This window comes from Eschrichtius robustus, chromosome 20, assembly GCF_028021215.1.
Source record: "Eschrichtius robustus isolate mEscRob2 chromosome 20, mEscRob2.pri, whole genome shotgun sequence".
Lineage (NCBI taxonomy): Eukaryota > Metazoa > Chordata > Mammalia > Artiodactyla > Eschrichtiidae > Eschrichtius > Eschrichtius robustus.
This window is the reverse complement of record NC_090843.1, coordinates 59,504,656-59,517,900: the sequence shown is the minus strand read 5'-3', so window position 1 is coordinate 59,517,900 and position 13,245 is coordinate 59,504,656. Positions and strand designations below refer to the sequence as shown.

General features: G+C 37.1%; 1 protein-coding gene across 2 annotated transcripts in view; it reads left to right on the top strand.

The window, feature by feature from the left end:
* The window catches only part of STX8 (syntaxin 8), a 241,661-nt gene that overhangs the window by 3,390 nt on the left and 225,026 nt on the right, over positions 1 to 13,245 (top strand). For both annotated transcript variants that reach the window (XM_068531463.1, XM_068531464.1), the window contains exons 2-3: positions 3,178 to 3,277; positions 8,838 to 8,932. In XM_068531463.1, coding sequence (XP_068387564.1) covers positions 3,178 to 3,277; positions 8,838 to 8,932 — 195 coding nt within the window. The remainder of the gene's footprint in view (positions 1 to 3,177; positions 3,278 to 8,837; positions 8,933 to 13,245) is intronic.

Below are 13,245 nucleotides of genomic sequence, written 5' to 3'. Positions count from 1 at the left end.
ATTGATTTTCATACGTGTGGTCTGGGACCACAGAGCCAGACCTCAGAACCTCTTTTCATAGATGACAGTATGGAGGGAAAAAGGGGAAAATGTGGCAAAGCTGGGACCAGGACCCAATTTTTCTTATCAGCCTCCCTCCTACTTTCTTTTTCTTTTTCTTTTTTTTTTTAAATATTTATGTATTTATTTTTGGCTGCGTCAGGTCTTAGTTGTGACCCACGGGCTTAGTTTCCCTGCGGCATGTGGGATCTTAGTTCCTTGACCAGGGGTCACACCCGTGTCCCCTGTGTTGGAAGACGGATTCTCAACCACTGGACCACCAGGGAAGTCTCCCCTCCTACTTTCTTAATTGTGTATTGTCTTATATCACCTGCTCTCTTTTGGTATGCATGAATATATGTATATGAATGATGCTACTTTAGATTATAGTGGTGAGTTGCCAAGGATCCTACTGTTAGCGAACCAAACTTGGGTTGACTCGCCCACATGCCAGTAAAGCCAATCTACTGATACCAGGTTGTGGTGAAGGAAAGTGCAGCATTTATCGCAGAGCACCAAGCAAGGAGTCTAGTGCTCAAAACATCTGAGTTCCCCGACGGCCTTCAGGGAAAGGTTTTTAAAGGTAGGGTGAGGAAGGGGCATGGTGGGGTGCGTGATCAGCTCGTGGACACTCTTCTGATTGGTTGGTGGAGGGGTAATTGGGAGTCACTTTCTGGTTCCAGTTGGTCTGGGGTCTGCGTGCTTTTGGGCAGCAGACAGTTAACTTCTCCCATCCGGCGGGGGTTTCGGTATCTGCAAAGCAGCTCAAAGGACATGGCTCACAGTATTATCTACAGCCCTTGAGGAGGAACCAAAGGTCCTTGACTTTAATGGCTAAACTATTATTATTTTGTTTTGCTTGACTGTTTTCCTGCTTCTCGCTTCTCTGATTAAATTTACTCTTTGGAACTCAGGGAAGCCCTAGGAGACTAAAGCTTTTCTATAGACAAGAGGCAGGAGGAGGACAAGGGGATGGGGGTCTGTTCCAGGAAGGCCCCATAGGGTCATGCTCGGTTACACTACCTCATTGGATCCTTATTAAATTTAAAATGTACAGCTCTTAGCATAGGACCTGGCCCGGATCAGGTACTCAGTTGTTAGCCATAGCTATAATTACTGTAGTGAGACTCGTAAGGGAAACGACTGGAGATTGTTTATTTTTCCTTCATTCAAAGACATTTGCCAGGTCCCCTCATTGTTCAAGTGATATGTGGGAATTCAGAGATTTTAAGAAATGGATTGCTTATTTTTTCAGACAAAAATTGGAACATTAGGTTAAACAGCAGATTTTAATTTTTTTTTGAAACTTAAAAATATTTATTAATTCATTTATAATAACAATAATCAACCTATTACGTGTCAGCATAAATCACGTTTTTAACAGAAAATATCTATATTTTCCAAAACAAGAGAAAATATGTGAGAAGAGTGGCATTGTTTTACATTAAGTTCTTTTTTACATAAATTTACGTCACATTTTTTTTTATTCAAACAGAAAGTCACAAAAATTATAATCATCCTCATCAGTTCACTCAGTCCCATGTAATTAATTTTTTTTTCATCTTGATCTTTTGTTAGCACTTTTATGAATTCATCAGTTTTTCATTAGAGTTCTGAAAATGCTTATTCATTCAGTTCAGCAGTATAGTCAGTTACCAGAAACCTGTACTTGTCAGTCTTTTCCATGAATTCCTTGAAGATGAAACCCTTTAATAGGAACATTTTTGCAAAAGCATCAGAGTATACCCAGAACTGTCTGTAAATGACAAAAGACTTAAAAATGACCACGGTTAAAAGATTTGATGAAAGTTCATAATAATGCAATTGACAAGGAAATTTAGTTATTTCTGAGATATACATTTTAAAGTAATAACTAGAATTATGACTTATAACATTATACCAGAACGTATAAGATTTTTAGGAATTTCATGTAATGTCTGAAACATTTATGTTAACATATTTCCATACAAATAACCCAAAGAAAGTTTACTATTAGTTTTTTTTTTAATTTTTGAATTTTATTTTATTTTTTTATACAGCAGGTTCTTATTAGTCATCAATTTTATACACATCAGTGTATACATGTCAATCCCAATCGCCCAGTTCAGCACACCACCATCCCCACTGCCCCCACCCCCCGCCCCGTGGCTTTCCCCCCTTGGTGTTTAACATTAGGTTAAACAGCAGATTTTAATATTTTTTACTGGGCACTCCTGGAAAATATGTTCGTCGTATATTCATGGTCCGTGCCCTGTAGGAGAGATGAAATGTGTGTACACACTTAAGTATTTTCTGTAAAACAGATAAAAAGTAAAAAGGCTGTAAGCGAAGGAAAAAATAAGGGACTATTGGGGATTGATTGTGAATCCTTCAAAACCCCCAACACTGTTGAATAACAAATAGAAGCTCAGGACCTGCTTTGAGAGAATTCTGGTAAACTTAGGTGTCAGGTGGGTGTGTGTCCTTTGACCCCAGAGCATCGTGTTACCTTCTGATCTGTGTAGCTCTTCCCCAAATAGCTGCTCACCTGGCCTGTCGCTCTCCATCCCTTTATCCTGCTTTATTTTCCTTCTTAGCCCATAGCAACACCTGACATACTATGTTTTGGTTTGTTTGATGCCTTTCTCCCTTCACTAAACTCCTTGAAAGCAGGGACTTTGTCCATTTTGTTCCCTGCTCTATTCTCCAGTGCCTGGAGCAGTGCTCAGCACAGAGGCGGCCCTCCAGGAATGTTTGCTGAATGTTTTGTGAATGAACGAATCTGTATGCTTTCTCAGCGGCCAGATAGCACAGTGGCTAGGAGCACAGGCTCAGGGCCAGGCAGCCTTGGTTTGCAGCTGGTGGTACCCATAGGGCAAGTCGCTCTACCTCTTTGTGCCTGATTTTCTCACGTGTGTGATGGGGATGGTGACCCACCTCCCAGTGTTCTTGTGTGGATTAAGTGAGTTATTACAAAGGAAGTTGTGAGAATTGAGCCCAGCCTGTACTAAGTACTGTTCAACCCCTGTTGCCATCACTGTTACGATTATCATTCTCCCTTTCTGTTTGCATTTGTGACTAGAATTACAGACTTAGATTATGCAGAAATTTCCTTTAAAGAACCTTCAACATTTTTCTCCCTTTATGACTCTGATGCAGGTTCTCCACCTACGATTCTACCTGCCAAACTGCACAAGAGATTGCTGAGAAAATTCAACAACGAAATCAGTATGAAAGAAATGGTGAAAATACAACCAAGGTAAGACCAGGAATGCGTACTTCAAATGATTTGTTTGAGCTCTGAGGTCTGAAAACCCTCCCCTTTCTGACTCTGTGTGTATGTGTGTGTGTGTATGTATAATGGCCTTTATGCTTAACACATGTCGAATTGACATTACAACCAATCAGTTAATAGTTATTTAATCACTAGGACTAAATGAAGCATGGCATCTCTGTAATTTCTCCTACTTTACCTTAAAAAGTTTCTAACAATTTCATAGTGTAGTTCCAAGGTTGGTACACTTTCCCCCAGATGGTAAATCTGTCAGGCTTTGCAGGACAAGAGGCCAAGTTCTCACCTCTTTGAGTACCCATTCTCGACAAAAGGATAATAGACTTTTTTGTTTTTTTACATTTTACATTTAAAAATGTAAAAAATCATCCTTCGTTTGTGGGCTGTAAAAAACAATGGTGGGATTTGGCGAGGAAGTATGGTTTTTAGAAAACCATGAGTCCATGCCAATACTTTTGATTCTAATCCAACATTCATAGGTTTCTTTGTAACTTCCCCATTCCAAATTAGTATTTTCCTTCCTTCTCCCGCAGTGAGAACCCAGGTTTCCAGAAGCATTGATATGTTTTTGCTCATTTGGTCTCTCTTAGAGTTTATAGAAAATAGTTTCAGAATCATGACACAAGGGCCACTACAAACAATAAGTAAAGTTTGAGTTTGTGTCTTTATTATTATTTTTTTAAATTTAGAATATCCCACTAAGGATACTGAGGTTTCTGTTCTAAAGCTATTAGAATTGTTTCTTTTTTTTCTGTGTCTTATGCTCTCCTTTGTATCTATTGATATTCATTTTCAGGGTTTGCTTTTCTTCCCTACCCTTGCTGATACAATTTTTAATATGTAGAACATTTACGTAGTTCAGAAGTCAATATTATATACAAAGGTATACTCAAAGCCTTTTCCCCATCCCACTCTTTTCCATGCCTTCTTCACCTGCTTCTTAGAAGTAACCTTTTTTAAAAATTAAATTCTCGTTTATTCTTCCTGTGTGACGTCTTGCAGAAATAGGCATTCAGGTGTATGTGTGTGTGTGTGTATTCTCATTTCTCTTCCTTTGACACAAAAGTTACTCTTTTGTATCTTGCTCTTTTCACTTGATAATATATCATAGATATATTAATTCACTGAGATCTTCTCAGTTTTTCTTAGGGCCTTATAGTCCTCTATTGTGTGTACTCTAGTTCATTAACCTGTCTCCTAAGAATGGGCATTTAGAGTGTTTCCAATCTTTTGCTGTTATGAATAATGCTGCAATAAATAGCTTTGTGATTTTTTTTTTTTTTTGTATTTGTATTTGTGGAGGTTCTTTTAAGGGTGAATTCTCAGAACCAGGGCATATGTGATTTTTTTTTTACCTGTTGCCAAATTCCCCTCCACAGGAGTTGTCACCTTTGGCTTCACAGCCTGGCCAGCAGAGGGCGTTGTCAATTTTCTGAATTTTTGCCAACCTGATAAGTGAGATAAAATATGTTAGTGTAGTTTTATTTTCTTCATTTTTTTAATTGAAGCTTATAATATTATATTAGTATTAGTATTAGTATATTATTACTTATAATATTATATTAGTTTTGGGTATACAGCATAGTGATTTGATATTTCTGTACATTACAGAATGATCATCAGATAAGTCTAGTTACCATCTGTTACCATATGAAGTTATTACAATATTATTGACTATATTCCCTATGCTGTACATTACATCACCTTGACTTACTTTATAACTGGAAGTTTGTACCTCTCCCTCACCTTCCAGTATAGTTTTAAATTTGCGTTTTTCATACTCTGAATCAAGTGAAGTATGTTTTCACATTCTTAAACACTATGTATATATTCTGTAAACTAACTTCTTATCTTTTGCCCATTTTTTCTATTGGATTGTTGGTCTTTTTAGTATTTAAGAGCTCCTCATATATTAGGGAGATTAGCTCTTTGTGATATATTGTAATTATTTCCTCTCCTTTATCATTTGTTGCTTGACTTTGCTTATGGTAGCTTCTGTCATGTGAAAGTTTTATTTTTTTTAAATGAAGTTGACTACCAATTTTTAATTGCTTCTGTATTTTCACTCATAGCTTTTGCTAGTTGTAGGTTATAAAGGAATTTATTTATGTTTTCTTCTAGCAAATGTATGGTTTCATTTTTTTTACATTTAGATCCCTGATCCATTTAACCAGTATCATCTTCTTGGACTGTTAGATTGTTTCTAATTATAAAAATGAGTTTTCAGTATGGCTGAATTATTGCCCAGGTTAGAATAAATTCCTCAATGTAGGATTTATGGATTTAGGTTGTATAAAATTTAAGCATTTTGAAAATGTCTCAGAGTCACATTTCTACACCAATTCTGATTCATTTAAAAAAAAATCTTTCTCTGTTAGGTGAAAGTATACAAGAGTTTAATATGCATTCTGAAAATCACTTATGCCATTGAACATCTTTTCATATATTTATTGGATGTTTGTATTTCTTCCTTTATGAATTGCCTGTTATATACATGTCCTTAACCTAGCTTATTATTTCTTAATTTCCAAGTGTTCCTTATATATATGTTAACTAAGCTTTGATTAAGCTTTGATCTGGCATATTTGGTAAAAATATTTTTTCTTTTAATTTGGATTTTGATTTTATAAATGACTTTAAAATATATATATACACTTTTTAAAAATTTTATTTGAAATTATCACTATTTTTATTTATGGCCTTTTCTTATAGGAGAAGGGGAGATACTGCTTAGAAAGGCCTTTCACACCCAGGGATTATAGAAGTACTTTGCCTAATTATCTAAATTTTCGTTAAGCTTTTCTCCTCTTTTTTATCTTTTTTAAAACATAAATCTTTATAATATTTGAAATTTATTTCGTGTATTGTAGGCATCTAATTTTTTTCCCATTTGCTAAATTATTAATCCCCCCCAAATATGAAATAGTCCATATTTCATTCACTAAGTTCTTACACAACTGCACTGTTTCTGGACCTTCTGTTCTATTGCACTAACGAAGCCATTGGTAACTGCCAGCATCATACTCTTGTAGTTTTTTGTAAAGATTTAATATCTAATTGTTTAAGGCCCCCTTGGTTACACATATCCGTGATCTTTCTATATTTCCCTTCATTTATCCTCCTTTTAGAGCAGTTTTGCATAGCTTTATTAAAAAGAATTTTGTGCTGTGCCTCAGTTACCACCTCCTCTCCAATAAAAGGGCTCCAAATAGGATTTTGGGTAGATGTGTAGTATATTTATAGACTAAACTGGGGAGCATTTACATTTTTGCAGTATTGAGTGTTTCCTTTCACTCATTCCATCAGCAGTATTTCCTGCAGTTACTATACACCAGGCACTGTTCTAGATATTTTTTAGATTTTGTTGATATTGTTAATGATGTTTTAAAATAATTTTTAAAAGTTCTCCCTATTACTTGAATTTAGGAATGCCCTAGATTTTTTCATTTTGTGATTGATCACTGTCCTGAATTCTTTATCTGTTTCTAGTCATCTTTTAGGTGATCCTCTTAACTTTCCCAAACAGACTATTATCAATCTGCAAATAATGATAATTTCATTTCCTTCTTTCCAGCCCTTATGTATTTCTTTAACTTGTCTTATCATGTTGGTTAGAACTTCTAGACCAAAGTTAAATAATACTGTAGTTAAGGCAGCACTGACTGATTTTTAGTTTTCTTTGTTTTTGTTTTGTTTTTAATTAATTTCTGCAATGCTGTATTAATCATATGTTTAGTCTGTTTTTAGTAATTAACACTGTTAGCTTTATTATTAGATTTTCTAACATCAAACTCTTCTTAAATTACTCAGATAAATTCTACTTGGTGATAGTATATTGTCATTTTTAATGTAATTCTGAATTTGCTTTGCTAAAATTTTTTAAAGACTTTTACATTTATAATCCTTAAGGGAGATTGGCAAGTAGTTTCTTTTTTTCTGTTATCTCTGTCAGCGCTTGTTACCAGGGTTGTGTTAGCTTAAAATATGAATTAGGCTTTCCATCCTTTTCTATGCTTTGGAAAGCTTCTGTTAAATTATCATAATGGGAAATTTCTTCTGATTATGAAAGTAATAGTTTTCTTATAAAATATTAAGAAATCCCACTACTTAAAGATAACTACCCTTGATGTTTTGATGTCTTTAGGTCCTGGGTTGTTTTTTCTCTATGTGGATGACACTTCTTTTTATGACTTGATTTCTTTTTCTTTTAATAAATTATGATGGGTATCTTTCTATGTTAACAAATATAGATTTCAGTCATACTTTTTTTTTGGCTGTGCTGTGCGGCATGTGGGATCTTAGTTCCCCGACCAAGGATTGAACCCGTGCCTCCTGCATTGGAGGCATGGAGTGTCAACCACTGGACCGCCAGGGAGGTCCCCAGTCATACTTTTTAATGGCTACATATTCTTTCATCTGTTGAATGCTTTTGATCTTTAATTTCGTAGATTCTTCTTAGACCTGGTGTGTGTGTGTGTGTGTTTGTTGTTCTTTTGTTCATTTGTTTGTTTGTTTTGCTCTTTACTTCTTGAATGAGGAGGGATCTGCTTTCCTTGGCGTTTCCCCATAAACGTTGTGGGTGGTTTTTCTGTGGTTCCCAGAGGTATTAGAATAGTTAAGGTGAGATTTTTCTTGGCTGCTGATACCTTTGAGGGTTGCTTGATGTGTGTAGCCCTTGGCCAGCCTCTGCTGTTGCGCTGTATTTTCCTTATGTGACCCTGCTAATCTAAGGAGAGAGCCCCTGCTTCCACTGCAGTTGTATAATTGCTTCTTTTAACAAGGTAGCAAACTTGTGAGAGTGCCTTTTTAAACATATCTCCGATTATATCCGTGGTTGACTATGTTTACTTTACGTGGGCGATTCTATTTTTTATATTTTTAAATTCCTAAGAGGCTTCCTCCCCACCTCGCCACCATCCTTTAAGGCAGCACTTAGAGTCACAAACAAAACTTTACTCTGGGTTTGTAAATCGGAGAAACTTCACACCTCCTGGAAAAAGAGTCCTATGTGGTCAACATTCCTCTTGTATGAAAAGGACACCCTGCTGTAAAACTTTTAATGGGTTGTAAGTACACCAGTGTGTTTAGGGAGGCCTGGCCGGGATGGCAGTGGGACTTGACGTCTTGTTCTTTGCAGCATGGTTGAGGGAACCATGGGGCTTTTGCTGGTGAACAAAGACTGGGGACATGCAATTTCCTGCGTGGCTCCGAGGTAGACAAATAGGATCCGAGGGTAGATGCTCAAGGGACACAATTCAGCTGACTGTGAGAGCAAAGTGACAGTTTCCAGTCAATGTCAGGGTTCAGGTATGGACCGGCTTACCAGCTGGTCAGGTCATAGGGCTGGGTATGAGCCTTAGGTGGGTGGCTGGCCCACGTGACTGTTAAGATCCCATACAACCCTGAGGTTGTCGTTGCAGCCCTTCCTTGATTGAATCATAGTTTGTAAAGCAGCGTTTACATGATATTTTTAGGAGACCTCACACCTCTGGACTAGCATACTCAGGCTGTGTTCTTTTCTTTTCAGCTTACCGTGACAATCAGAGCTTTGTTGCAGAAACTGAAGGAAAAGATCGCCCTTTTGAAGGACTTATTGCTAAGAGCTGTGTCAACACATCAGATGTATCCATGTAAACATTTCCACCTCTTGCTAGAGTGGGAGGACAAGCAGTCTTATTTTAAGAAAGGAAGGAATCTGGGCCACCCAGATTTTTCCACAGCTTGAGGAAGACCTGGTTTCCAAAATATTGCCTATAATCTCAATTTCTATTTTAAGCGTCTGTTACATGTTTTACGGTGAATATGCTGGCGAAGCAAGACACACGGCAGGAATTAACTTAGTTGGGTGTAACCTTAATAGTGCAGGAAGCTCATGCTTTCTGTCAGTGCTGTATTTACACCGAGCCCCATGTTGCTACCTGTCTAGACTGCCTTGAAGGTGGTCCAGCAGGAGAACTTCCATGACACCCTTGAGTTGTGATTCTGCTTCTGTAGTTCCCAGAGTTTTGAACAATTCGTTTTCTTTTCTGAGAAGCCAGTACCAGTAGAAACGATGCATTTTTTCCCCCCGATTATGTAGATTATTGAGATGTGACTTCTTTGCCTTATTGTTCTAGAGGTCCAGACAGTACCCCTGTTTTGGGAGTTTTGGGGGGTGGGAGACACTTGCCTGAAGCAAGTTTTGTCATCACCTCAGCCTCCCACCAACAATGTGAAGAATTGAAATATTTCTTTCTTTTTTTTTTAGCCGCGCCATGCAGTGGCTTGTGGGATCTTAGTTCCCTAACCAGGGATCCGACCCGGGCCCCGGCAGTGAAAGTGCGGAGTCCTAACCACTGGACTGCCAGGGAACTCCCCAAAATATTTTCTTTCTTTCTTTCTTTCTTTTTTTTAGAAATTCATAATCTGATCAATTTAGGAAAATACACTTGACCTGTTACATAAACTAATCCTTTAAATCCGAGTTTAAAACTGACCTCAAACTGGTTCTCTCTTACCAATCCTTTCCATTGTCTTTAGTTTGTACCAGACTTTGGTACCTTGGGAAATGGTTGTTATTGCCCAATTTTAAACGTGGGAAAATGTAGGAATATAGCTTTTTAGATAAAACAATATAAGATGTTTTAAAAAATATTTTTCTCCAAGTATCACCACTGTATGTCACCAGGGAGGCTGGTTTAGATAGTTGCATGATTTCCAGTGTGCACTTATTAAAACACTAAGGTTTTAAATATAAGTTTTATTTCAGTAAACAATTGGGCCCTTATTTTTAACACAGTTGGAATACTCTGATACGTTTAGTTTGTAACTTTACCCTCCATCTGGCATCATTTGTTACTGCACAGTCTATTATATGAGGAGTTTTTATTTTATCAAAATGCACAAGTCTTAATATATAGACCTCAAGTTGGCAGAGCTGTGTTCTCCACTTTCAGTACTAAGTACTTGGAATTCTGCACATGGGATCAAGGTGTGCAAACTCATTTTAATATTACCTAAATCGCATGTATTAGAAACGTAGTTAAATATTGTTTCCCAGTATAGTATTAATAACTTTATTTGCTAACAGGTAACTGATTATTATTCATCTTATAATATTTATGTGCTAAACCTATAGGGCAAGAAGATATAAATTAATAACTTTTACTTTTTTCTATTAATAATTTCTGCTAGTTATTAATTATGGGGTGTACCAAGCACGCTACAGTAATAATTGACTTTGTTCTTCTAAATGCTTGCAGTCTGACCATATTTTGAAGTCTCATAGACTCTGGTTTTGTGGTGATCTCAGAATTTGCTGAATGAAACACCAGGCATTTGAAAATACCAGAGTTATTAAATACTCTGAAAATATGAAATATTTATGAAAATATTTAAGGACCATCATGTGAATAATTTAGAATTTCCCAGGAGAAATCAAAAACTCGTCTGGAATATAACAGCTTTCTTTAAAATCTAATTATTTTTTTCAAATAATTGGGTCTATTTCTACTGGAACAGCAACCAAGACTAGGGGTGGAATTCAGATAATCCACCCCATGGGGGCGCTCATAAACCTCTGTATTTTCAGGGAGACCATTTCTTAGATAGAATGGAAAGGAGGTAACTTCTACGTTACGAAGGCCTCTATTTAATTCCCCTCTTCTTCCTCACATCTTCCCTTTCCCTGACCTTCCTCTTCCCAAACATATAGGATAATTCTGTGGCAGCTGTCATCCAGATTTAAGATGCATCAGATAGCAACTTGTCAGGCCTAGTAACCTCATATTATGAAGTTGTTTGGGTGGTTCATTCCCTTCTTTACAAAAGAGGTATTGAGGCCAAGGCAAACTTGCACCTCAAGTCACTGATGAAGTTGGAAAGAAAGGACAGCATTCCAGCAGAGGAATTTTTTCATACCAAGGAGAAGAATATTTAAGAGCTTAAGTAACTTGCCCAGACCCCACTGCTAAGAAATGGAGAGCTAGGATTCCAATGCAGGGCTGTCTGAACCCAAAGCCACTTGTTTAAAAGCTGAATTCTACTTTAGTGATAGAATACAGTCCACTGTCACGTGGCCTGTCTTCAACTAGAGTTCCCTATGACTTGGCATGTTGCTGTAATGCCAAGACAAATCTTGTTTATAATGCAAATCCTCAAGACCCTTCTTAATCATCAGAAAGATTAAACAGTCTTCACTGTGGTTTATTAGGTATACTTTATGATGTTGTAATTCTTAGAAAAATTTGTGTCCATAAATCGCCAGGAGAGCGACTTTTTAATCCTTTTCCTTGAGGCATAATTAACGTTGGGTGACTTTTTTAACGTGAATATTTGAAAACCACATTTCCTTACTGTGTTGGGTAGTTGAGTTTATGGTACCTTACTTAATAAATTTATGCCTTTCTGCATTCGTGAAGTTTTCCAGAGAACACTAGGAGTTGCCAGAAAGATAAGTCCTATGAAAATGCCTTCCAAACAGTTAAATTCTGGGAGGTTAGGCCTAAGATGTTACTGCTCTTTCCTGAAAAAGTACTTTTCTCTGGCAAGAATAAATGTGAAATTAAAATGAAAGTGGCATGCTTTCGAATTGGTTAACTTGCAATTCATAATTGAAAGTCCTGCAGCCAGAGGGTTGAAAATTGCTGGAAAACATTAACTTCTGTTCACAGTACTTCTTGGAGATGGGGATTATAATGGCCTCACCAGCTGAGAAAAGGTGTGTTTACAGGAGGGCGCATAGGAAATTTCAGGTAATACTAAAATTATTCTTAGAATTAGCTTTAAGTGAAGCTTGTCTTTTTGTTGGATTTTTCAAAGGCAGCACTTTTAGTACTTTAAAAAGAATTCTAAAAAATCACTTTACAGAGGGGTTCAGTATCAAAAGGTATTTTGCTTTCTTGGGAGAAGTCCTGTAGAAATAGTAATAATTATTATTTTTTGGTCGTGCCATACGTCTTGTGGCATCTTAGTTTCCTGACCAGGGATTGAACCCAGGCCCCCAGCAGTGAAAGTACCGAGTCCTAACCACTGGACCACCAGGGAATTCCCTAGAAATACTTTTTTAAAATCCATAAATAACTCTGTTCCACTTTGTATTTTTTTGGGGGAAAAAAGATGCGTAGACAGATAGGTAGATGGCAGGATAGATGCCCCAGTCACCGTGTAACAAACCTGGATACATGTAGGTGTGGAGAGGCTCACTGGATAGATTTTAGGGATAGCCCCTCGGGGCTCCAGTGGAGGTGAAGTGGTTCTAAAACACTGCACCTGGCCATTACAGTTTTCACTGGTGTCTGCTATTGTGAGAAAAATAAGGACAAGATAATTTTTATTTCAGTAGAAATTTTCTGATTTATAGTCTGTTTACATGGTTCTCCCTAGTTTTGGGTATTAACATCTGCTTGCTTTTTCACCATGATAGTAAAGGTAGATGAGAGTTTTGTCTGTTGTGGGTTTTGGAATGTCCATAGATGGCAAAATGTATAATTGGTCTATATAAATCCCCCCATCACCATCCCCGCAGTTTGTTTGGAAATATTTCTGCTCCATGAAATCCAAAAGTCTGGGCACCGTTGGAATACTGGGAACAACACTGGCTTTGGAGCCAGACAGAACTGAGGTGGAAGACCAGCTCCACCACTTCCCCAAGGCCAGAGAGCAACGTAGCCTTTTTTTTTTTTTTTGTAGCCTTTCTTGACCTTAGTTTCATTAACCTGTAGAGTAGGAATAATCATACTTGTTTTGCAGGTTGTTGTGAAAGTTGAAGAAAATATATTTAAAGCATCTCACAGGACAAGCCACCCCCATAATTGTGGGTGTTAAATAAAAGATAGTTATTAACCCTTTGTGGGCAAGTTACTTCTTTGTGCCTGTTTTCTCATTTGTGAAATAAGGATAATCAAAGTACACCCAGCTTATGGGATTGTTGGGAGGATTAAATTGTATGCATAGAA